Source organism: Prunus avium, chromosome 8, assembly GCF_965620075.1.
Source record: "Prunus avium chromosome 8, drPruAviu1.hap1.1, whole genome shotgun sequence".
Classification (NCBI taxonomy): domain Eukaryota; kingdom Viridiplantae; phylum Streptophyta; class Magnoliopsida; order Rosales; family Rosaceae; genus Prunus; species Prunus avium.
Genome location: NC_142291.1, coordinates 29,190,823 through 29,216,165, shown reverse-complemented (window position 1 = coordinate 29,216,165; position 25,343 = coordinate 29,190,823). Strand labels below are relative to the sequence as shown.

Below are 25,343 nucleotides of genomic sequence, written 5' to 3'. Positions count from 1 at the left end.
CGTTGTGTTTACATACGAGTCTTATAGTTTGTATTTATGAAAATGTGAGCAGAAACCTTGTGCAAGAGACTTATTTCTCATTGATGTAGAGAGCTCAGTATTTGTTCAATGATTCTTGAAGGACCTTTCTTATTATCTTATGTAATAAACATCGACTCATTTCTTCAACAACAAAAGAAAGAAATACAACTTAATTAGAAGGAAGACAAAAAACAAGGAGAGAATCAAATGCGACTTTACCCAGCATTACATTTGAAGGCAATGATTAGGGAAAAACTTTGTTTTGGGCACTGGCAAATCATCCTTGATCACTAGGTGGACTCCGCAGCTTTCAAAAAAGACTGAACCTTTGATGGTAAGGTCAAAACTAACTTTGCACTTATAAGGTGGCAAGCCACTTCTTGTCTTGGCTATCATTGTATGGAATGGGATATAATACAGCCACAGGTGAGCTGACTCTTCTCTTTCGAAATAAACCGCATGTTCATGGGAACATTCTTCATCCATGTAAACTCTGGCTATCAAGCAACAATTGCCAGAACTGTTTTGCTTAATTTCAACCGCATGTTCATGGGAACATTCTTCATCCATGTAAACTCTGGCTATCAAGCAACAATTGCCAGAACTGTTTTGCTTAATTTCAACCGCATGTTCATGGGAACATTCTTCATCCATGTAAACTCTGGCTATCAAGCAACAATTGCCAGAACTGTTTTGCTTAATTTCAACAGCAGCACAGAGAGCCAACCCTGTTTTTGACCATTTGAAATTGGGAGGGATTTCAACAGAAACTTCACATTCACTACGCTCCTTCAAATCCCTACAATAGCTGAACCACTTTGGAACCTCATTTCCTGGAAACACAACCTCAAACACAGATTGTTGGGAGAGAAACAGAGGACAGAACAATCAGACACACAATACAATCTTTTTCATCTTTGCCACACCGACCAGATTGTCACGGAGTCTCTGACAATTAGACAGGTTCATCCAACCAATCATATGCGAGTCACAAAGTTGCAACACCCCAGCTGGGAGCACTATCAAGGATGATGACACGGCTATTGATGTGTTTCGAAATTTAACGTCTCAAAGGGATTTGGACTGTTTGGTTCCAAATGAAGACCCTATACATCTAGAAAATTCGAAGCTCAGCCATGGTGTTTCTGAATTCTGACGAGTAAACATCAGCCATCAGCAAGCATGCAATTAGCAAAAGGGCATTGAGTATGGTGTTTCTGACCATTACTTTTGTGCTCATCAAAAATGTTTTTTTCTTGGCTTTTGGTTTAGACATAATAACAGGTCGAAGCATGCTCTGGTCCCAAGTCCCCCAATGCCTCTGTCAAGCACCACCGCAGCAATAAGAAAAGACTCAAAGTTGTTTCCAAAATACCAAACCTGTGAACCAATTGGGAAATCAACATATTCAAAACTTCAGAAGATTCGAATAAAGCAAGTGGAAATTAGTGCTAAGACCCCAACAAACAGAATCTCATGTACTGAGGCAAATAGATAGAGATGAGATGAGAGGGCAGGGGTTTGTATTCAATGCTATCCACGACATATTCACCTTGAGACAGTTAAATTTGATTCATTCTTCTTCCTCTGCATGATTTCATTGCCTATCTGGCTGACCAATGTCATCTGCATTAAAAACATCATTATCTTTCATGAACGAGATTAGAATTATCCTCAAATGAGTCCATAAGAAGTGATCAAGTACGTAATGTGAATAAACTTTTTTAAATTGATGGATAAATTAACTTATGCAAAATGGTTATTAGGAAAAATTCTTGAGCTCGCCCTACAATAGTGTACCAAAAATGAAACAGAACTGTACTTTGGTAGCTTGTTGGAGCAACGATAAAATATTCAAAATTAGCTAAAATAGCTAAAATAGTTTTCTAGGCTATATTCAGGACTACTTAAATCACAGGTGAGGTGACCAGGTTTAACCAATGGCCTTGACAGTTATATATCATCACAGGAAATTCAGGGGCAAACAGAGAAGAAAGAGCTGACCATTATCTCCTGTGTGTGTTGGGCTATCTGGAAGGCCATTCTGAAAGTGTATTCTGAGGTCTGCAAGTGAATCCAATGCCTGTCATAACACAAGCCTCAACTGGAGCCACAAAGTTTTTTGGAAGTACAAGAATCAGTGGTTAAATCAAAGCCGGAAGAAGACTTGAGGAAACCCATAAATAAATGCACTTTGCTCCTACAAGAGGAATCAGTGAAAAATATCGACTTGGATGGTGCTTGTGATGCGGGGGCAGGAATAATCGCTAGGGATTGTCTCGCCTGTGTGGTAGGGGGCCAAGACCGGAGCTCTCATTAGCAGTAGTTGCATTTGTGAAAGCCCCTCTTAAACGTGCGAAAACAACTCCTGAACTTGGACAGCATTGTTGGGGTTGATGACTGCACCCCCTTTCTTTAAGTCCACTAGTATCTACATCGAATGAAGGACAGGCTTTCAATTTCTTCTGGAACAACAGCTTCATTAATTTCCGTCTTTCTCTCCCCAACATGAGGCAACATGCAAAGCCCTAACCAACAACAAATAGGAGAACTAATGCAGCAACACCAAGGAGAAAATAAGGCTGAGCCAAACAGCAATCTGTTCTGCTATAAAACGCAGCCGCAGGAAGAACAAAGTCTACAGCCAGCAACACTCTTTAATAATACAGCAAGGCAGCACTAACCATAAAAGCAGGTCAAAAGACAGGAACTGTGAAGAGCAACTAGCCAAAAACGGTGGCACACCAAGGGGAGACCAACCCATAGGGACTGCAATCAGAGTCGGCCCATAGCATGTGCGGGCTGTGCAGAGTGCGGGCTGTGCGACTGCACAGGGTCCCCAAAATTTAGGGGCCCCCAAATGTTTTTAGAAGCCCAGCAATATATTATGTATTTTTTATTCCAAAAATATTATTATTATTTCCTAACTGTCAGATATTTGTTCCTTCTTGATTCTGCCGTGTTGTGTGCATCTCTCCTCTCTCTCTCTCTCTCTCTCTCTCTCTCTCTCTCTCTCTCTCTCTCTCTCTCTCATATTAAACTCTCCTGTGTTGAGAGTTAACTTAAACCAAGTCCACCGAATTCAAAGCCACATTTAATATTCTATTCACTTTGTAAAAGCATGCCCATGCTTTATGTAGGATATGTTTTGTTTATTGGCTCAAGGAGTGATGCTACTGTGGCTAATTTTGTATTAGGCATGCTGTCGGCAGTGTGCTCTCTTGTCTCTAGAATGTTTTTATTGTTTCTGCTGAAAGGTCTCTCTCTCTGAAAGAGGGGTTGCCTCTATTCGTATTTTGTGCTGTTGTTGTTGTTTGAATTCATAGTACGAAGCTTATGAGTTTTAGCTTTAGTCTTCTTCCTTCTATTCTCTTTCGTGTCTGTGTGAGTGAGTGTTTTCTTGCTTGAATTTCTTTGGGTTTCATCTGCGTGCTTGCTGTGGTGGTTGGTTTGTTTGTCTGTGAGTTTGCTGGTGTTGGTTTTTAGTTTTTCTACATCCTCCATCAAAATAAAGCCCTACCCAAGCTTTAGCCCTTTCCCCAAAATCAATGTTCTTTTCTCCCTCCCTCATTCACATGAGAATTCACCAACCATTGAAATTGGAAAATCAATTTATCAGCTCTGTGATTTGGAAGAGGGACTAAAGAAATATTTCTGGGAAGCTCCTTCTGAAGGTGTTCTTCCCGTGTCAGGAAATTTTGTTTCTATATGGATTTTTTTTTTCTACTTGTATACGTAGGGCCTCGACATCCATATTTGCACAGGGCCTCCAAAATCAATGGACCGGCTCTGACTGCAATACTAGCAACCCCAAACTGAAGGAAGGACAGTAGAATCACCACACCAGTAACAAATCATTTACAAAACCAAGCAGAAAGAAGTAAAGACAGCCAGGAAACCATTAGAGCAGCTGCCCGAAAAGAAAAGCAAGACCATGTGAGCCACCAGGAATAGCAGCACCAGAACACTACGGGATCACAAACTCGGAGTTCCATGGCACAACTGCTAAGCTGTAAACAGTAGTGCTCTGGAAGTACAACTTTATACGGTATATCATAGTGGACATCATCTACTCTGAAACAATAGGGTGCAAACCAGTCTCCTCTCCTCTTATCTCATCTTGCATAGAGCAAGACTGCACCATTCCAACATCCACCATTCAAAACTCAATTGAAGTCTAAGAAACCAATCATGTTGAATTAACACAAACAATCACAAATATAGATCACTGAATTCTACCCACGGGCTTGAGAATGTCAGCTTGTAAGAAGGATGCAAATCCTTATCATCCCAATCACATTTGAATGCTACTGTCCTTTCCCTTTGGAGGGTTGATCGATTGGTATCTTCCTGGACATACCCATGCCTCTATACTGAGGTCTTCATCCTGGTGGCATTACAAGGTGGACTCCGCAGCTTTTCACAGCTTTGCTAATAGGCACAAAATGAACTCGGATTGTAGGCAAATAAGGCGGCATCACCCATGTTCTTTTCACATTTCCTTTCATGCGTTCACGCTCCCACAAGTTTTCCTTTACAGCAATCAATTCATGGAAAGGGATATATAACAGCCACGTAGAAATGCTTACACTCGAGCCTCTACTTGCTGAACGAATTTTATAACGGCATACTTCTTGGAGGTAAATATCAATAGCAAACTCCCTGATGCTGAGTATAGCTTTAAGAACTATACTATTTTTGGTCTTTTTTAAAAGAGCACACATAGAAATTCCTTTGTTCTCCCAATTTTGAGGGATTTTAATAGAGAATTGACATTCCTGAAGATCCTTCAAATCCTTACGATAACTGAACCACTTTGGAATTCCACTTCCTGGAAATTCAACCTCAAAACCAGATCGCTGAGACGAGAGAAAGAGAGAGAAGAGATTGACTTGATTTATGAACATATTTTTCTTCTTTGCAATTCGAACCAGATTGTTACGCAGTCTCCAACAATTAGCCAACCTCATTCCACTGAACATTTGAGACTCTTCACCTTCCAAAATGTTGGACAATTTTGAAACTCTTTCCAATGATAAGCAATCACTCACATTTAAAAATTTCAATGCTTGTGGAAGATCTGGAATTTCTCTAAGTCTCTTGCAACTATCCAACCGAAGTTCATCCAAGTTGACAAAGTTATTAATGCATACGGGAAGACTAACGAAATTGCTTCCTGATAGATCAAGTTTAGTTAATGTGGTCATGCAATCAAAAGTCGGAAGGAAATCGGTAATGTCTGAAAGATTGGATCCCCCCACAGAGAATCTAGATAGCTTGGGAAACGCTAAATTGCCTCCATGAACAGTCACAAGTGATTCTGCACTCCTTGAATCTTCAGACTTCGCCATTTTAGGAAATGAAACCAATTTTGAGCATTTATGGACAGAAATTCTCAGTAGGTGCTTCAACTCATAAATGCTGCATGGCAGATTTGTAAGGTTTTCACATCCGGCTAAAATTAAATACTCGAGACGAGTGAAATGTCGAATTGACGATGAAGGCAATTCTTTGATGGAAGTCTTTGATAGATCCAGGTATTTCAAAGATTCCATCTTCCCCTTAATTTCAGGAAAATTCTCAAGACTTATGCAACCTTCAAGATTCAACTCCAGCAGAGATTTCAAGTTCACAATTCTTGGAAACAGAGTAAGACTACGGCATCCCGTAAGACTCAACTTAACAAGCTTATGAAGGAATCCAGCAGAAGGATGAAGCTCAACTAAACTTGTACAATAGTTTAGATACAACTCCTCCAAGTTTGGGACTCTAGAGAAGTCAGGGGTTTTTCGTAGGAATTCGCTGTGCTCCACATTTATAAATTTCAAACTCTGTCCCACAAAACAGGGAGAAAAAGAGAGAAGATCGCATCAGAAGCTTTAAAGAAACTTACAACATGCTAAGAAGAGAGAGAAAAAAATGAACTCTTGAAAATACCAGTCATTTCAAATACCTTGAATTGCAAATCCAGTCGTAAAATGCGGCTGCGAGGCAAAGTAAGACCAACAAGTTTCTTTGGATTAAAATTGGCTGGCAAAGATTGTGACGGATATTCAGGCCAGCTAAGGAGCCTCAACTCATTGGGAAGATTATCAACTTTTCCAGACAAGCGCGCATTATGATTTATAAAAAGTCGAAGATTTTTCATCTTTGAGAAGCTTTCAGCATTCAAACATACCTCTTCTGACTCAAGCCCAGCAGGCAACTTCACCATAATACCTTTGATCTTATCCGTTCCCTAGTATGAAAAAGCAATACTATTAGCAAAGGACAATCTTTTTGTGAAATAAAAATAAAATGTTTTAAATTATATATTCTACTTACTGTGTTTTCTGTTAAAACATGGTAAACATCCTCGTGAAACCACAACCTACTACGTTTTCCGGGCTCAGTTGGTGACTCTTGGCGAACTACTTCTTTGCCCATTTCTTGTATCAAGTCATGCATCCAAATGCAGCCATCTTCCGTAATATTTATAAGAGCCTTTTCCACAAGTACTTCAAGATCATACTTAGGGTTGAGGTCACAACCTTCTAGCATTTGTATCACATAATCCTCGCCTAGACCTTTATAGAAAAATGCAATATCAAGGAAAACTTCCTTCACCGCATCTTCTAGTGCACTATAACTTATTTTGAGAATTTCTTGAATCTCTCGGTTAGGAACTCTTCTGTAACCATCTAATGCATATTTCCACTGATCAATACTTCTACCACATAGTTGTGAACCCAAAACCATCAGAGCTAATGGAAGACCGTCAGCATAGTCTACTACATCGTTTGCAAGTTTCACATAATCATCTTCTAAGTGTCCATTTCTTGAAAATGAATTCCAACTGGTGAAGAGCTTTAAGGACTCATTATGATCTAACTTCTCAACCTCATATATTAGATTGACTTGATGAGCAATTAGCAAATGCTTATCTCTTGTCGTTAGAACAATTCTGCTGCCTGAACCAAACCAATCAGACCCTCCAACTAATTTGTTTAATTGGTCCAAATGATTCACATCGTCAAGAATTAAGAGAAGCTTCTTACCATTCAACATTTTCTTTATCACATTGACTCCTTTGTCAACATTGGTCAACTTTACTTCTTTCACCCCTAGAATCTCAGAAAGAAGAATACTTTGTAGTTCGACTAAGCCTCCACACGGCATTGATCTTTCTCTAACATCTTTTAGAAAACAGCTCCCTCCAAACATACGGGCGATGGAATTATAAACAGCTTTAGCAATTGTTGTCTTACCTATTCCACCAGTGCCCCATATCCCTACCATGCGAACATCGTTTCCTCCAACGCCCAAAAGCTTATGTATCTCGCGCACACGAGACTCTATTCCAACTGGGTACTTTGCTACATCCAAATACGCATCGTTTAATACTTGTAATGAAATCGTTTCAACGATGTTGTCAATAAATTTTGATTCATGCCTGCAAGGTTATACAATATGCGAAAGATTAACGATGAATAACATTTTGTAATATTATATATATAGGTTTTTTTTATCACAAATAGTCCCTGAGGTTTGCGAAATTATCAAATTTTGTCAATAATGTTTGTTTTTACACTAATGGTCCATGCTGTTAGCTTCCGTCAAATTTTTTCTATTAAATTGATGACGTGGCATATGTGTGAAGCCCACACATCCAATGGTATATTGCCACGTGGATTTAAATATAATATAACATATTTTTAAAACTTAAAATCCATAAAAAAAAATAAATTAAAAGCAAGTTAAATCTTTTTTAATATATTTTTAAATATATTTCTCTCTCCCTCTCCTTCCCTCTCCTCATGTTCTCTTTCCATTTCCCCTCGCAAGCCCACTCCTCTCTCCCTCCCCCCCTCGCATACCCACTTCTCTCTCTCTCTCTCTCTCTCTCTCTCTCAAAACAAAGCATGAAATATATTTAAAAATGTATAAAAAGATTTAAATTGCTTTTAATTTTTTTATTTATGAATTTTAAGTTTTAAAAATATTAAAAATATATTATATTATATTTAAAACTACGTGGCTCTATACCATTGGATGTGTGGGCTCTACACATGTGCCACATCAGCAATTTAACAAAAAATTTGATGGAAGCTAACGGTAGAGACCATTTTGATGTGTGGAGGGTAACCAAAGGACCATTAGTGTCACAAAAAAACGTTAGGTATGAAAGGTGATAATTTCGTAAACCTGAAGGACCATTTGTGATAAAAAGCCTATATATATATGTGTGTGTGTGTGTATGTGTACAACTCCCTTCTAAAAGGAATCCCCTTTTGACTATTTACAAAAATGGATCACAAGTTCGGATAACATGAACCATTTATATTTAAGGACATTATTCAAGGACTTATAAAAAATTACCAAAATCCGAAATATTTAGTCATCTAGAAATGCGGCAACAAATAGATTAATACAACTTTTCCTCTACAAGATGTTCATGGTGATAATCAAATGGTACGATTTCAGATTTTGCTAATTTTTTGCAGGGATAATTCTTAATTTGGGGATCGAAAAACTAGACAGTTTGTATGTATAAGGATCAGGTTCAAAGGACACACAAAAGCCACATCTTTAAACCTTGGATGTTCAAAAGCATTTGACATTAAAAACAATGCCTTTGTATATCGGTCCTGATCCTATTCTAACAGTTTCAATTTCTATTAAAAGATCAGAAATAAACAAGTTTAGTAAGCAGCTAAGGTGCGTGGTTGAAAGTAAATATATACCCATCTTTGCACAAACACCATCCGGACAGATTGGCTGCTTTCGTAAGACTTCTCCTCCATCTTTGCACCTTCTCCATGTCATCTTTGAACTCGCATTCATAGTTAGCAAGTGCCTTACCGAAACTGCCCCTTTGATGCCGTACATCCGACGGATCCACCTTGTAAAAAACAGGCCAAACTATTTGCTCCCTTGTTTCTTTACTCTCAAGGATCTTGACGAGTTCATCCAAGCACCACTTCGAAGATGCATAGTTTTCGGAGAACACGATGATGGAAATCTTCGACTCTTCGATCGCTCTGAGAAGGGCAGGTGATATGTCTTCCCCTCTCTTAAGACCATCATCTATGAAGGTTCTAATTCCCTTCCGAGTCAAATTACTGTGCAGATGATCAGTAAAGTTGAATCGCGTGTCCTCGCCTCTGAAACTCAGGAAGACGTCGTATGTCATTGAATGACCGTCGTTTGATTGCGTGCCGGAGAAGTAAACAGGCTGATCAAAGAGCTGGGAAGGGCATGGCCTCTGGGTTTCTTTTCTTTTAATAAGAAAGCATCTTATGAGCGAGGGAAGCTGCGAGGAAGTTAGCTGCGAGCTTCAACCTCCTTTGTGAGAACACTGCGAACTCAATGAAGGTGAAGGGAAGACGAGGAAAGGAAAGGAAACAAAGAAAGAGGAAGGGCTAGTGTGTTGGAAATCCCTCCTTAGTGTGAAGTCGAGATGTGCCGCTGTTATTTTTCCCTCACAAAGCACACGGATGCATGTATGGGATACGCATGCATAGTCAAAAATTGATGGCTGAAAAGGAGAAGGAAAATAGGAGAGTTGCTTGTGCTTTCGGCGCCTTGGGTTTCTTTGGCGTGGGCTGTTTTTGTGGAGTTGAAAAATCAGCCTCTCTTAAGACCATCATCTATGAAGGTGAAGGGAAGACGATGAAAGGAAAGGAAAAGCAGAAAGGCCAGTGTGCTTCCGTTGAAACTTCAAACGTCTTTTCCAGTCCAATTACGGTAGTGGAGAAGTCCAAAACGACAAAAGCTCATACGCGTAGTCGGTGGTGTGTTTCAATATTGTCTTTTAATTCTACTTTAAACTTTTTGTTTTTCTATTTTGAATAGAGTCAATAATCTAAGCTAGAGGGAGCAGAGTTTTTGCTCACACACGAGCAAGGAATCGCGGGAGCTCAAACCTGAGATCCTGTTGGCAACTTTTTCTTTTTCTTTTTCTTTTTGGGTGGATTTGTTGGTGATAAAGACAACTAAGAAATCCACAAAAGATTATTTTACATTGCATAGACCAAGATCTATTGAGAATCAGTTAATCATTGATTTTGGGGTTATAGCAATGTAGATACAAGCAATTGGTACCTGAGAGATCAGAAGTAAAGTAGCCATTAATTCTTTATCGTCTTTAACTTCCATACAAATGGTTTGGGAAGCAAATAATTTCTTGTCAAATATGATATCTGACATTCATACTGAAAGAGTGAATGAATATAGCAATTCTGTGTGTATTTGCAAGCACAAATAACTGACATTGGGACCAATATATATATATATATATGGTTTCTCAAACCAGAACTTTTCATATTATCTTTATTTTTACACAAACTAACTTGGACAGACTCACGGAGATCCGAATCCAGAGTCTTTGTGGGTAGCAAATGCCCACTATAAGTGGTCACATCTTTGGGAAATTGTGGTAAAAAGGTTTTCTCCAGTGGCTTCCGGTCGACATTGCTGTCATACCAATGGTAAAAAGGTTTTCTCCATAGTCTTTTCACTGTACAATTTAGGGGTGGACACGGTCCAGTTTGGACTGGTTTTCTCAAAACAATTGTAGCCTGAACCGAAAATGAAGACCGGTTCGGTTTGCACCAATTTTGCTAAAAATTCATAGGTAAATCCAAACCAACCCGAACCTGTCCAATTCCAGTTCGGTTCTTGCGGTTTCTAGTTTGGGCCTAAGCCCAAAATTTTATTATATAAATTTTTTACAGACCTGTCCAAAATGTTATTATATTACTGACCTGCTCAAAATGTTGTTATATTACAGACCCTTCCCTTTATATTACATTCTTGAAGCTGGCGGAACCGTCCTTCTCGAACCACATAGATATAGAAAAGCTCTGAATAATTAGTGCAAAGTATTCCTCGATTACCATATTAATTTCACAATGAAGATCATAATATGCACAGACCAGAGTATTCACTCTAAGCATCCACTGGCCTCACTATATCATGGCAGAGAATGCCTCAAAATGTGGGAATGTCAGAGGCCAATTACTAAAGGGAGGTCTTCTTTTTAGAATTTTTGAGGTTAAATTGAATTCCTGCGCCATTTCATGCATAAGGTAACCAGGTGAAATTAGCTAATAGATGAAAAGTCATATCCAGTTGACACCTTGCCACTAGTAAGAACCAGTAGTTACATAACTAATCCATAAATTTTGTACCAGCAGATACTAAACAGAAGCTAAATCTACAGATATCTGATACTACACAAGACACTGATTGTACTAAAAAAAATGCAACGAAAAAGCTTTCATTTACACATAAGCCACAATCCCTACACATGGTTTGAAGTACTTTTTGTCAATCAAAGCACAAAGAGATACTTCCAAAATATAAACCACTTGCACAACTTTGCGGGTGCATAATTTACTGTCATGAACTCTAGTCATCACATTGTAAACCAAAATCCCAAAATTACCTTATTAGCTACCAAAATCACAACTTTACGGATAAATAGAATTTGACCAAAAGTTGTCTACAAAATCAGTATCCATAATATTGACTACCTTGATTGACTGGGATTTTGGCGGGGCATTCATGTCTTAGGGACAAGAAAATCTGCAATAGCCGCTTTCTGTCAAACAATAAAAACAATATGACAAAATTGTAATAAAATGCATTTCTAAATAAAAGTTGGAGCATACTTATCACCCTACTTGCATAAAGATGACACAGTAGACGGATAATGTGCTCCTTTGGCAGCGGTGCCTTGCTTTCTTCTAGTGGTTCCAAGAATGACTTCATGCAAACCAGCCTTATTCCAACAGATTGAATACCTGTGAATCAAAGCATTAAGGAATCAGTAGTAACCAAACAATACACGGTCAAAAATCTGCAGAATTTCAGCAGAACATCAAATTCAGTTGCAAAACATCAAATTTCAGTTGCAAACATCAAATTCCAAATATACTCATTGCTCACAATGAGAGAGAGAGAGAGAGAGAGAGAGAGAGAGCTGCTGCTGTAAGCTGCGACCTGCTCCAAAAATTTCCTGCTGATCTGCACGAACTGCTGCTGGAGGACAGAGAGATGGTCAGACAGAGAATCGAAGGGGGAAAAGAAAAAAAAAAGGAAAGAAAAGAGAGAGAGCCAGAATAGGACCTGCTTGCATGACGACGGCGCGACCGCTGACAGAGAGCTTCGGCGGCGCGATGGCTGAAGGAGAACGAGGATGGCTGAGAGAGAGGTAGAGCGACAGAGAGGTTCGGCGGCTCAGACTGAGAGAGAGAGAGGAAATGAAATCGAAGAAGGAAAAAAGAAAACCTAAGGGAGGTGTATTCAATTGCGATTTTAATAGATTGCAATCACATGATTTTAATGTAATGGATTTCAGCAGGATTTGATAATTACAAGATTTTACTTATGATTTTAATAGATTGTGATTACATGATTTTCTTATGATTCACTTACAACTTTTTTGTATTCTCCAAAGAAAAAGATTTGCCCTAGGATTTCATATGAAATAAAAATCATATAATAACATGGATTAATTATGCCACATGGATAAATAACCAAATGATAAAAGTAATAACAATAACGTCATATAGCAACTAGACATGGCTTAACGTATGTTGTTCCCCGTATTTCTAGGATCGTATAGGATTTGACGGATCGTGAATCGGAGCCCCGGATGTTCCGATTCAATATCTTAAAGTTTGTGTTTTATGATAACCGTCCGATTGTGCGATTGCGAACAATCCGACCGTCCGATCCGAACGAAACTTACAGGACGTATTTTCTAAATCTTGTGGAATCCATAGGAACATTCGGATCATAAAATGGAGGTCGTGGGCCCCGTGAGCCCGGTTGAGTCTTCCACGGTAGTTTCATCTTTCGAAAAGTATTAGGATAACCTTATAATACAAGTCATAATTGTTATTTGAGTTTTGTTGACTATGTCGGGTTTTTGAGATGGTTTTATAATATCGTATGAATTTTTAGATTATTAGTTTGATAATTGAAGTGGTGGAATGGTTGAGTATGAGACACTTGATGGATGGGTTTTGAAAGCGAGTCTAGGGTCTCGGCTTTGAGTATTAGTATTTAAGTGGACGTTTGTCTTTAAGAGTGTTTAGTTCTTTTAATATGGAATTTATGTGAAAACAAGTGTTGATTTTTATTTAAATTGTTTAAGGATCTTTATGAAATTTATGCTCATGTGAACGATCGTTGGTTTAAAATAATATTATTCTCATTGATTAAATTACCATGAAATTTACTATGGATTTATATGATCATGAAATGAATATTTATGATTGGGTTGGGTTGTTAAAAGGTTTAGGGTCCAAGTGAACTGCTTTTAACAACTCAAAATAGGGGTGGGCATCTAAAACCGAAATACCGAAATCGTACCCTAACCGAACCGTACCATACCGATTTCATACCGTTTCATTCGGTACCGATCAATATTCGGTACCGTACCGTACCGTACCAATAGAGTATGGTATGGTAGCGGTATCAAGTATTTGGTACCGATCAATACCGTACCGTACCGAATACTATTCAGATATATAATTTTCTATTGAATATGTTGATGGATATTGCATATGTTGATTAGGATTTGGTTGATTTGGATATTGAATATGTTGATGGATATTGAATATGTTATATTCAATGGATATTGAATATGTTGATTAGGATTTGGATATTGATAATTGAATATGTTGAATCTTTGAATTTGTAACTTAGGCATCACTTATTTTGGTAAATGAATATGTTGAATATTGAATTGGTTCATTTTTTAGTTGTGCCATTTTTGTACCGAAATGGTACCGATACCGTACCGATACCGACACGGTACGGTATGGTACAGTACCAATTTTGACAAACGATAATCCCATACCGTACCATACCGATTTAAATTTCCAGTATCGGTAGCGGTACTAGCTTAATACCGTACCATACCGTATCGTGCCTACCCCTAGCTCAAAACCTCGAAGTAGGTTGACCCTTAAAAAGTACATACTTTTAGGTGTCATCGGTCGTGGGATATTGATCAGGTGGAGGCAGGGTATTTAGTGAGTGGCAAACTGAAGACTTACCAGGTGCTTGAAAAAGGAAGGCACAGAGTTACAGTGAGGAGACTTAAGAAAACACTAGAAAGAGAGAGCAGGAGGCCTACCTTGTAATATTTAAGTAGGTGTGGTCTCATCAGTTTGAATGTTGGAGTTATAAGATCCCTCTCCATGTCAAAGGGATTTGGTTCCAAGTGAACTGCTTTTAACAGCTCAAAACCTCGAAGCTGCAGGAAGGTCACCCAAGTCAGATTGAGTTGACATTAACAAAGCATCGAATTAGAAACAGTGAGTTGAGACAATTATCTACATACTTGCTGCTTCTGACCAACACTATTGAGCTCATCCAAAATGTACTTTCTTGCCTTCAGGTTTTGACATAATGATTTAAAATCATCGGTCAAATGATGCTCTGCTGCCCACTCCTCCAATGCCTTTCTGTCAGGGACCACCACAGCAACAAGAAACGACTCAAAGCTGTTCCCATAAACCCAAATCTGCAAACCAGAGGAAAGTTCAGATATCCACAACTTTAGAAAACAGGAAAACAACCAAAAGGAAATTTTCACAAATTAAACCAAAAATACAAACTCGTCAATGGAGGAAAACAGAGGCGAGTCCTAAATATATGGAAATAGTTCTACTTCTATTGGATGTAGTAACAAGCAACGTACCGATGTGATAAGAGGGCATTGCAGGTATTTGCTTTCAATGTTTTCCACAGCAACATATTCACCTTGAGACAGTTTAAATATATTCTTTTTCCTATCTATAATTTTTGTTGACGCCAAAAAGTGGTTCTTTGACTTAGAGGGTCAACTTAGTAATTTTATGCCTTCGGTATCCTTGATGCCTCGGTAGTCTACGCGATTTGCAATATGAGCAAACGCACGGTAAGACCTAGGGCACCGGTGTGGTACCGGCCGAAGGCTCTCCGATGCTTAAGTAAGTTCGGGAATAGAAAGTTCAACTGACAGATCAATAGGCTTGTATGCCGTAAGTTCTGATTACCTCTATTTTGGGATAGTTGGCCTCCTTTTATAGGTCTTGGGAGGTGTGCATTTGTTGATAATTTCGATGTGGAACTGTGGGCGTCGCTTGGGAGCGTGCCACGTGTCCCAGGAGAGGGCGTTGCCCTAATGGAGAGATCGGTAGGTAGAGTGCCAAGGGCGCCTCTGACCATGCCCAGTTTTCTCCACGTGTCTTGCTCTTATTAGCTGTTTATTTTGGGTGTAAACAATTTTCATTGCTCCATTAGGCCGCAATTCTCCAATGTCACCTACCAGTGGCTGAGGAGCCTCAACTCATTGGGAAGATAATGAACTTCTCCAGACAAGCGCGCATTATGATTTATAAAAAGTCGAAGATTTTTCATCTTTGAGAAGCTTTCAGCATTCAAACATACCTCATCTGACTCAAGCCCAGCAGGCAACTTCACCATAATACCTATGATCTTATCCGTTCCCTAGTATGAAAAGCAATACTATTAGCAAAGGACAATTTTTTTGTGAAATAAAAATAAAATGTTTTAAATTATATATTCTACTTACTGTGTTTTCTGTTAAAACATGGTAAACATCCTTATGAAACCACAACCTACTACGTTTTCCGGGCTCAGTAGGCGACTCTTGGCTTAGGAGCAAAGTCTTCTGTGTGGCCAAGAATATGTAAAATACATTTGAACTTTGGCTTGAGGACAAATTCTGTCAAGTTGTGTTGTGGAGAAGCAGTGGCTGGAGAGGATACGCTGGGCTTTTCCAATTTGTTCAAACCTGGCCCAAAACGACGTCGTTTTGGTCAGGTTGTTTTAAGAAAAAAAACTGGCGCGCGCCAGCCTTCTTCTTCAGCCTGTTACCCATCGTTCTTTCAGACATTTCGTCGACCATATGGTGTGCAGCTCCAAGAGGTCGCACCAGCAGCTCCAATGGACCTCTAAGCAGGGACGGACCCACAGTGGGGTCAATGGGGTCAAACGACCCTATGGACTCCATGAACGCAAGGTAGAAGGTCCCTTTGAAATGGTATGTGACCCCATGAATGGGTGAAAGAGGAAGCTGCAGAACCTGAGGAAGAAGAAGCTGAACAGGGGATCTGTTTTGTTTTTTTAAAAGAAGCTGACCAAAACGGCGTCGTTTTGGCCCAGCTTCTAATTTTTTTTTTAAAACCGCTGACGCCAAAACGGCGTCGTTTTGGAGAAGCCCAGCGAATTTTTTTTTAAAATGCGCTGGCCAAAACGCCGTCGTTTTAGACCAGCTGCAACTAATTTTTTTTTAAAAAACCTGGCCAAAACGACGTCGTTTTGGTCCAAATCTTTGAAAAAAAAAAAAAACAGATTGTATAACAGATCCTCTTCGACCAGACATACCCTCAGAGCTCCAAAACCCCCATTTCCTAAACCTCAAACCTAAATCCCCAATCTCCACCTCCCACAAACCTTTAACCCTCTCCCCCACCAAGCCTTTAAGCCCCAACTCCTCCATTGTTGTAGGGAAAATTTGAACTTTTACACTATGACCCTACTGTTAGATTTCTTTAGTAAATAATCTCGATCTTTCACACAAACATGTAATACGTATAAAGACATGGAAGACATACCTGGAGCCATCTTCCTTGAGTACACAGCTTTTGAACTCATCCTATCCGTTGCGCAGCAATCCTAGCAATTTATCAAGGACGGCTCAAGAACTTCTGCTCTCTCTCAGAATCTGTTTCAGCTCTCTCTTTATGATGAGAATAGGTTTTGAGAACGTGTCTGATGAGAGCAGGGCCTTAAGCTTATATAGGGCTAGGTCAAGTCGTCTCTACTCATCACCGAGAGCCGACTTGACTAATCTTCCAAGCCCACTTAATCGGTTCACGCAAAAAGGAAACAAAAATAGGACTCCTTAATAGGCCCTAAAACCTTTCCTTATTTCACAAGGTTTTGGGCCTCAAGGTACAACTTAATTTAAACCCTTATCAAACTTGATGTGACTTAGTATCTAGTGCACCGATCTAATTAGGAAAACATAACATTCTCCCACTAGATCAAGCACTAGAATACTAAGCTTCTGTATTCCGAAAGGTTTGATAATCTTTATTGGCCATGAGTTTAAAACAGTTAAGTCCTTCCCCTCAAGCTACCGTGAAGAGTGATTAGACAAAACGAACTATAGACAAACACTGTTCTCTTTATTAAAAACAGCCCATCTATAATCACATAATGCAATCTCAAAACACATGAAGCACCTACAACGTGAACCTTAATATGTACTGATCTTTAATGTGAATCTTTATGCAATTTCAGTACAAGTACCCCTTTACGACTTAGCAAGAGTCAATCCGCAATGTTAATTAAAACAACAGTATCTCAAAAGAGACCTTAAACTCACATGCATAAACAAAATTGCATAATAAGTTTAAACAGCTAAATAGTCAAAATGGTAGAATTTAATAAAACTGTCAACCAAATTAACAACCATAAATGCAAATCCCTCAATCCAGAAAACAGCAAAACGAACAACAACAAACAAACTAGTAAAATATCATAATGGGAACAAGACTCCCACTAGATTGCAGCATCAAAGCTAGGAAAAATTCTCATACTCTCAACATGTCTCAGAAAAGCTTCTGAAGGCAAAAACTTTGTGAACGGATCTGCAATCATGTCTTGAGTTCTGATATGATCAAACCTGACTAGTTTGTCCGCCACCTTCTCCCTCACTATTAAATATTTCCTGTCAATATGCTGAAGTCCAGACGACATCCTTTTGTTCATGCAATGAAAAACAGTCGCAGTGTTGTCATTATATATCTATATTGGTCTAGAGATCGAGTCCACCACCTTAATGTCTTTAATAAAATTCCTTAGCCATACTGCATGAGAAGTGGCTTCATAGCAAGCTATGTATTCTGAAAACATGGTTGAACTCGAAACACCAGCTTGTTTAGCACTCTTCCAAGCAACAGCTGCTCCTGCCATCTTGAAAAGAAAACCTGAAGTAGAGATGTAATCATCCTCTGCTTTTCCAAGATTTGCATCAGCATAACCAACAAGCTCTAAATTCTCTGTGCGTCTGTAAATCAACATATAAGCCTTTGTTCTCTGTAGGTACCTTAGAACCTTCTTTCCAGCTATCCAATGTTGCATTCCCGGATTTGACTGAAATCTCCCCATCTTGCTAATGCACAAGGCTAGGTTTGGCCTTGTACACACTTGTGCATACATAATGCTTCCAACTAGAGAAGCGTATGGCTTGTTCCTCATCTCATTTTCTTCTTCTTCATTCTTAGGGCAATGCTCTTTCTTTAAATCTCCTTTAGCTAACGAAACTTTCTGTCCAGAACACATACTCATGTCAAAACACTTGAGTACCCTCTCAATGTATGTTTTCTGTGATAGTCCCAGAAGGCCTCGAGCTCGGTCTCTCTGAATCTCAATGCCCAACACAAAAGCAGCTTCTCCCAAATCCTTCATCTCAAAATTATTTGAAAGTAGCTCCTTGGTGTCCTTTAGTAAATTGTGGTCATTTGTAGCCAAGAGTATGTCGTTGACATACAGCACTAGATAAATCGGCTCCCACACTTCTTCAAATAAATGCACTGGTCAGCTATGTTCTCTTCAAAACCATAAGATGAAACAGTTTGGTGAATTTTGAAATACCACCTCATGCTTGCTTGCTTTAGTCCATAAATTGCCTTACCAAGTTTGCAAAACATATGCTCTTTTCCCTCCTTTGCAAACCTTTCAGGTTGCCTCATATAATTTCTTCTTCGAGATCACCATTCATGAAGCCAGTTTTGACATCCTTTTGATGCAAAAGTAGGTCATAATGTGCAAAGAATCTTTTGTGGAAACTGGAGAAAACGTCTCAGTGTAGTCAATTCCCTCCCTTTGGGTAAATCCTTTGGCTACCAATCTAGCCTTAAATCTTTCGATTCTTCCATCTTTATCCTTCTTTATCTTAAATACCCATTTCGAGCCTACCAATTTCTGGCTCTTATGAGGTTCAACTAATTCACATACTTGATTATTCTTCATGCTTTCAAGTTCATTCAACATCGCTTCCCTCCATTTGTCTGCATTCTGATTCTCTATTTTAAAACTTGTACAATCAGTCTCAACAATTCGGGCACCATAATTTGGTTAATAAAATCTAAAACCCTTGGACCTTGCGGGATAACCTATAAAATGGCAGCTAATCGTTTTAGGATCAAGCTCATTCTCTTGATGGTTATAGATTCTAGCTTCAGCCTTGCAACCCTATACATGAAGATGTCTTAGGCTAGGCTTTCTGGTAGTCCAAATTTCGAAAAAGTGTCTTAGATACGGAGTTACTAGGTACTCTATAGTTTGTTGTTTTGATCGCCTCTCTAAAAAATGTAGGCAAATCAGATTTAGAAATCTCGCTAAGAACCATGTCCTTCAAAGTTCGATTTCTTCTCTTAGCCACGCCATTCTGTTGCGGAATCCTTGGCGTTGTGTACTGAGCAACTATTCCATTTTTTTTTTGTAAATACCTTGCAAAAGGTCCAGCACTACAAGGAAAAACCCTTTTAGCGACAAAAAATATTTTGTCGCCTATTGTACGTTTTTGGTCACTCATGACGATCGACGACCAAATTTTGGTCGCAATCCAGTCGTCGCTGAAGGCACGTCGTTGATACTCGAAACAGCGACCAAAAACAACTTTGGTCGTTCATATTCATCAGCAACCAATAAATCTTGTCGCTAATGTCTCCCAATTTCGTCGTTGAGCCCTTGAATCATTGGCGCGAAATTACAAGGGATGCGCGACCAAATAAACAATTTGGTCGCAATTAACCTTTGGTGTCCTAGAGTTTTGGTCTCCACTTTAGTCGCAGAAGGTATGAGCAGACCTTGACAAAATAAAAATTTGGTCGTGGAAGATTGCCTAGTTCCAAGTTTTTGTCTAAAATAGTTGAATTACTTGGTCGCCAATATCGAGTTATTTCATCGCGGAGAATGTTTTTTTTTTTTTTTCTTCTTAAATTCATATAGTTTTAATTAAAAAAATTACTAAATGTCTCAAATAAAAATAGCATAACTTACCCAACTAACATTTTTACAAGTACATAACATACATTCACCATAAAAACATACCATACTACACAGAAATTTTCTTTTGAAAAGGAAAAGGGCTTCTTGGCAAAATAGTAACATACCATAATTAACAAATCACCATAATCATAGCACCTAAGTTCAAAGTCATGTCTTATAAAGAAAAATAAAACTTACAGATTACACATGTACCTCTTTTTTCTTCCAAAAACACACAAACCTACTTCATAATCATTTCAAGTCTCTTTCGACCAGCAACATTGCCTCACAAGGAAGAGGAACATATGCATCCATATATACCGAGCGGATTAACAACTTGAAAACAATAAACACCTATCTACTTATTGAATCAACATGAAACATCATCCCTTTTACTCTCGCAGCTGCTCAAGCCAAACCAACCAAAACAAGGCCAATATTCTGAAATGAAACCAAGCAAAACGCCATGTCAAATTCACAACCTACAAACATAACCAAAACCAAACCACATAAATTCATTCTAACTAATTCCAGTCATGCTGATTTACAACTAGAACCCAGCTCTGCAATTATGAAACCAAGCAGTCAATGCTTCCAAACTAATTTTCAATTAAGGCCATTCTTATATTTGTGCTTACTGATAAAAACATAAAGCAAGCAACTATACTTTGCACCAAGACTGTTGGCTTCAAAGTCAATATATTGAATTATCAAGATGGCATGTGAGAATGAGAATACTCATTTGTAATCATCCAAGAACGTGCAGTAAAACTTGAAAAAATAGAACAAAAAACAATAAGTCAAATTCCAGAAATACAAATCAATAAACATCCAAACCAATATAGAAGAATACACACTAAAACTCTATTTATTGAGTGAGTATGCAGGGGCTCAAATCACCTATTGAAAACCTGTGAAGTAAAACAATCACACTTAATGTTTTATAGTTAATTTTAGATTGGTATACAACCATTACTTGCAAAAAAAAACAAAACTGGAACAAAAGACAAATTGGTATTAATGTGGTACATCTTTGATCTGTTCCATTGGAACCATCAATCCTTTTATTGCTATATATGCAGATGAGCAGAAGTACATACAAGCCCAATTTAAAATCTCCAACTTACATACACATACCATCAAGAAAAGAAAAACTTAAACTCAAAGCAGACTAATTTCCTTATAAAAATTGAGCTCATATAAGTTAATGCACTTTAACTTAAACTGAAGAAAGAAAACTTACTCTTGCATATCTTTGGCCCTGCTTTCAGTGATCTGAGCCTTATTATTTTTGGGAGGAAAAGGGCTGTCTGGGAGGTAAAAAACAGGAAAGTTAAAACCATAAGGATAGAAAGAGCAGTGAAAGTTTTGGTGCCTAATAATAAATAAGTAGACTTAAATCATATTCCTTGTGGCAGTCCGATATAGCAATTCATATTCCTTCCATTGATGGTACTACAATATGCATCTCCTGTGCTATCATCATTGACTAGCAGGTCTAAGCATACAGAAAATCAGGGGATAAAACAAGCAAGAAGTACATCAAAAAATGAAAAAGAAAAAGAAAACTCACTACAGAATTCTGCTGCAAAAGGTAGCCCTCTGGTCTTAAAATCATGGATGCATTACCAGATAACGTAAGTAGTAACTTCAACCTTCTACATATTGCCAACCTAAAAATTTGAGAACTACTCATAAACAAGATTAAAACTGACAAACAAAAAACAACAACCTGTTAAACAGCTGTAAGTGCCCCCTTTGTATAATCAAATTTATTTCTCTCTGTTCAAAAAGACAATAAAAATAAGATAAGATCTCCTCTCTCTCTCCAACAAAAAGAAATGGATCTATAGGGGAATGTTTATGCACGGTCTAAACCAAGAAAACTAATTTTAGAAAATATAAACATAGCAAATCACTTAATTTGAGAGAGCTTTAGATCAAATTACACTTCAAACTCAAAATAGTATATGTCTCCGCCTTCCTAAGTTTAACTAATCATCATAATCCAAGCAAATGCCAAAAGCATTATTCTTTTGCTCATTTAACCCAAAACAACAACATAATAAAACCAATCACAAAAAGCACCAAATATTCGAGAGAAAGCCCCAAGATAAAACCAAATGGCCCAAAACTGGGTTGTGGTGTCTCCCAAGTCCAAAGGTAGAAAGAAATTATTTTTAGGTAAAAGGTATTAAAACAAGGGAAGCACAAAAAATCTTAAAATGAGGTAAAACAACATGTATAAACCCAACAATTTACACAAAACATGAAAAAATCGACACCTATGTAAAAGGTACAGGTTCCTCATTTCAAATTAAGAATATTAAATAAAAAATAAAAGGCAAGTGCTATTTATTAAGTTGGTCACTGATATTATCCACATACAAAGAACCATAAACTAAAATGAAGAGAGATGACAGAAGCAAGAGGGACGAAAAGAAAAAGAAAAAAAACTTGTTTCAGTTTCGAGCTATTTGATAATTCAATGACCCTTGATTAAATTTCATAAATATTAACATGTTACAAAACTCACAACTCAAAAAATTAAAAAAATTAAAAAAATTAAAAACAGAGAAACTAGTTGTCATACCAATACCTAACATAGAAGCAGCAGATGAAGAAGTGGTGAAGGAGGACTTCGCCAGCTCAGTGATTGAGGGGCTGTATACGACCTCGTTATTATCACAAAAACAAACCAGATGTATTTTTATAGAATCAAAATCAAATAATTACAGAAAATTGATTAAATAAACAAAATAATTAAATGAACACACCATTGATTCAGAGTTGGTCTGTGGGTGAAGAGATTGTAGAGAATCTCTGGTATTTGCGTGAGTCAGAGAGTGTTGATGTAGCAGTAAGTGGAGAAGAGAAATTTGGAGGGGAAGAGAGAATGGGAAATAACTCATGGCATGAGAAATCTGGAGAGAGGAGGAAGAGAGGGTAGGTATATGAGTGATTGGTCATCGACGACGAAGGATTGCGCTGCGAGCGTCGATGGATTGACTTGAAGGCGTCGGTTGTGTTGTGTGGGAGATGAAGAGAGTGGGTACCAGAGAAAGGAATTGGGGGAATCGATGGGTTTGGGGAACTTAGTCTAAAAATCAGCCACAACAACCAAAAGGCCAAACAAGTAAAACGATGTAGTTTTAATACTTTAGATGCTTACCGATCAATGATCAGCGACCAATTTGTTGGTCGCTAAATCTGACGAAATATTTGGGCGGCAACTTTCATTTGCAGACGAACCAAGTAAACTTAGGGACCAAATATTTTGGTCGCATTTAAATTTAGATTTCGCGGGTAAAAAAAATTGAAAAAGGGGCGACCAAAATTGCATTTGGTCGCAAATTCATTGAACAGCGTCAAAATAGTTTGGTCGCCCTTCGAAAATATTTTGTCGCCAATTACTTGGTTGAAGTCTTAACCCATGCCTAAATCTCACGAAATATTTGGCGACAAAATTACAAAATGTCCTCGCTAATAACTCTATTGGGCAACCAAAGTTACGTTGGTCGCCAAAACTTTGGTCGCAGAAAAGGTTTTTTCTTGTAGTGCAGCAAGTCGTCCTCCTTCATCAAAACGTCCACAATATTCACCCCCTCTGTCCGACCTCACAATCTTTATCTTTTTCTCAAGCTGCCTTTTACTTCAGTTTGGAAAATCTTAAACATCTCAAAAGCTTGAGACTTTTCTGCTATGAGATACAGATAACCAAAACGAGAATGATCATCTATAAAGGTGATGAAATAATGATTTCCATCAATTGTTTGATGAGGGAACGGTCCACAAAAAACTGTGTGGATGATTTCTAAGAGATCATTACTACGAGTTGCACCCTTCTTCTTAGTCTTAGTGAGCTTTCCTTTAACACATTCAATACAAATTTCATCATCACCAAAAGTTAGTGATGGCAAGATTTGTTCCTTAACCAGAATTTTCATTCTCTCTTTTGAAATGTGCCCTAAATGTCTATGCCATAACCTAGTGGATGTTCCTTTACTTCTAATCTTTTCTCACTCGATTTAGCTATTTAAAACTTCACCATCTTTATTGTAATTATGACAATATAATCCTCCTTTATTGTCCTTGAATTCTGAGATGAAACCATTTTTAATTGAATCCAAAATAAAACCAAGTCTTAATAATCTTGAAATAGAAAATAAATTTCTCTTTATTTAGGGTATATAAACTGCATCATTCAACTCTAAAATAAATCTACTACACCTAATCAACTATTCAATTAAAACAACATGCAGCTATCTAATCCTCCTTGTCACAACGTGCCGCCGCCGCCATGAAAGTGTTGTTCTCCTTAGCAGGGAATGGGTCAAGTATCGCTATCTCCCTATTAGTGGTGGCATCAAAAAACTCAACATATGATTCAGGTTGGGCGCAGGTTTCACTGAATGCACTAGAAGATTCTTGTATCGAAGTAGCTTATTGATATTTCTTCCTCTCCCATAAGCGCATACACCAAGCTTCATGGCGATCCTAAGACTTCTGAGACTGTCCTTTGTAGCCGTGTATATCCTTATGGGTCCTCCATATGGTCGACGATTTCACTGCGCCTTAACCCTTTTCCGCTCCAGCTCATCTTCGTGCCGCTTCTTAATTAGCTCTACTAAATTCTTTACTAGAATACCATTCGTGACAAGTTGACACGAGTGACACCTATCAAAAGCCAAATGTTTCTCCTTTTTCCCAAACTTTTGGAGTTGTTCTACAAGATATATAAACGAACAAAACATGAGTGAAATCATAATTGATCTCATTCATTCCGAGAATATCCTTAAAATCAAACTTCCATCTTTTGAAGGTTTGACTAGTGAGTGTTTCAATTTCGCGAGAAATTGATCGAGGGAGTGAGGGAGTGTTCATAACTGTAAGGATTTGCAAACGAAAGCATATTACATATTACTTTCCTAGAAACCGATTCTCAATTTGTTAAGAGAAACAGTTTAACTTCATTCACAAAACTAACAAATAATACATGCAAGCGTCCTTAATTAAGTATCACACCTTTGTGGCAAGAGATTACTTATAGCTTACACAAATTACATGTTATCTTGTGCCATCAAAAATAAATTACATGACAGATTCTATTTGTTAAAGAAACTTATCAAGCAATTTAGGTATGATGCAATTTTTGGTTATTTTCTTTAGGGTTTGAGTTTTTAGGTTTGGTTTTGTTATGAAAAGTTTGTTGATTCTCAGAACAAAAGCAAACATATATCTAGCTCAGAAAAATAACC

At 38.1% G+C, this 25,343-nt stretch overlaps 1 protein-coding gene, 3 long non-coding RNA genes and 1 pseudogene across 6 annotated transcripts; all 5 read right to left on the bottom strand.

The window, feature by feature from the left end:
* Window positions 1–176: 176 nt before the first annotated feature.
* Window positions 177–9,675, bottom strand: LOC110746215 (TMV resistance protein N-like). 2 transcript variants are annotated; one of them, XR_015826286.1, is made up of 7 exons: window positions 8,745–9,675; window positions 6,346–7,453; window positions 5,975–6,259; window positions 4,265–5,852; window positions 2,026–2,549; window positions 1,574–1,647; window positions 177–1,401 (listed from the first exon to the last, which is right to left on the bottom strand). XR_015826286.1 is itself a non-coding variant. In XM_088245432.1 (4 exons), exons 1-4 carry the CDS (start codon window positions 9,191–9,193, stop codon window positions 4,404–4,406), a joined length of 3,291 nt encoding a protein of 1,096 aa, XP_088101558.1. In that variant the 5' UTR covers window positions 9,194–9,675; the 3' UTR covers window positions 4,221–4,403. The 2 variants fall into 2 exon arrangements, 1 of the variants encoding a protein (XP_088101558.1); XM_088245432.1 differs by lacking the exons at window positions 177–1,401; window positions 1,574–1,647; window positions 2,026–2,549 and having other exon boundaries at window positions 4,221–5,852.
* Window positions 9,676–11,222: 1,547 nt separating this feature from the next.
* Window positions 11,223–12,283, bottom strand: LOC148292494 (uncharacterized). The gene is made up of 4 exons (XR_015826292.1): window positions 12,133–12,283; window positions 11,953–12,042; window positions 11,688–11,807; window positions 11,223–11,605 (listed from the first exon to the last, which is right to left on the bottom strand). It is a non-coding gene; the product is annotated as an uncharacterized LOC148292494 (long non-coding RNA).
* A 1,868-nt stretch (window positions 12,284–14,151) lies between these two features.
* LOC148292493 (uncharacterized) lies at window positions 14,152–14,829 on the bottom strand. Its single transcript, XR_015826290.1, has 3 exons — window positions 14,720–14,829; window positions 14,360–14,542; window positions 14,152–14,272 (listed from the first exon to the last, which is right to left on the bottom strand). It is a non-coding gene; the product is annotated as an uncharacterized LOC148292493 (long non-coding RNA).
* Window positions 14,830–17,838: 3,009 nt separating this feature from the next.
* LOC148292492 (secreted RxLR effector protein 161 pseudogene) lies at window positions 17,839–18,501 on the bottom strand (annotated as a pseudogene).
* A 1,714-nt stretch (window positions 18,502–20,215) lies between these two features.
* LOC148292491 (uncharacterized) lies at window positions 20,216–23,211 on the bottom strand. 2 transcript variants are annotated; one of them, XR_015826289.1, is made up of 4 exons: window positions 22,863–23,211; window positions 22,679–22,760; window positions 21,329–21,395; window positions 20,216–20,526 (listed from the first exon to the last, which is right to left on the bottom strand). It is a non-coding gene; the product is annotated as an uncharacterized LOC148292491 (long non-coding RNA). The 2 variants fall into 2 exon arrangements; XR_015826288.1 differs by having other exon boundaries at window positions 22,685–22,760; window positions 22,863–23,210.
* Window positions 23,212–25,343: the final 2,132 nt, after the last annotated feature.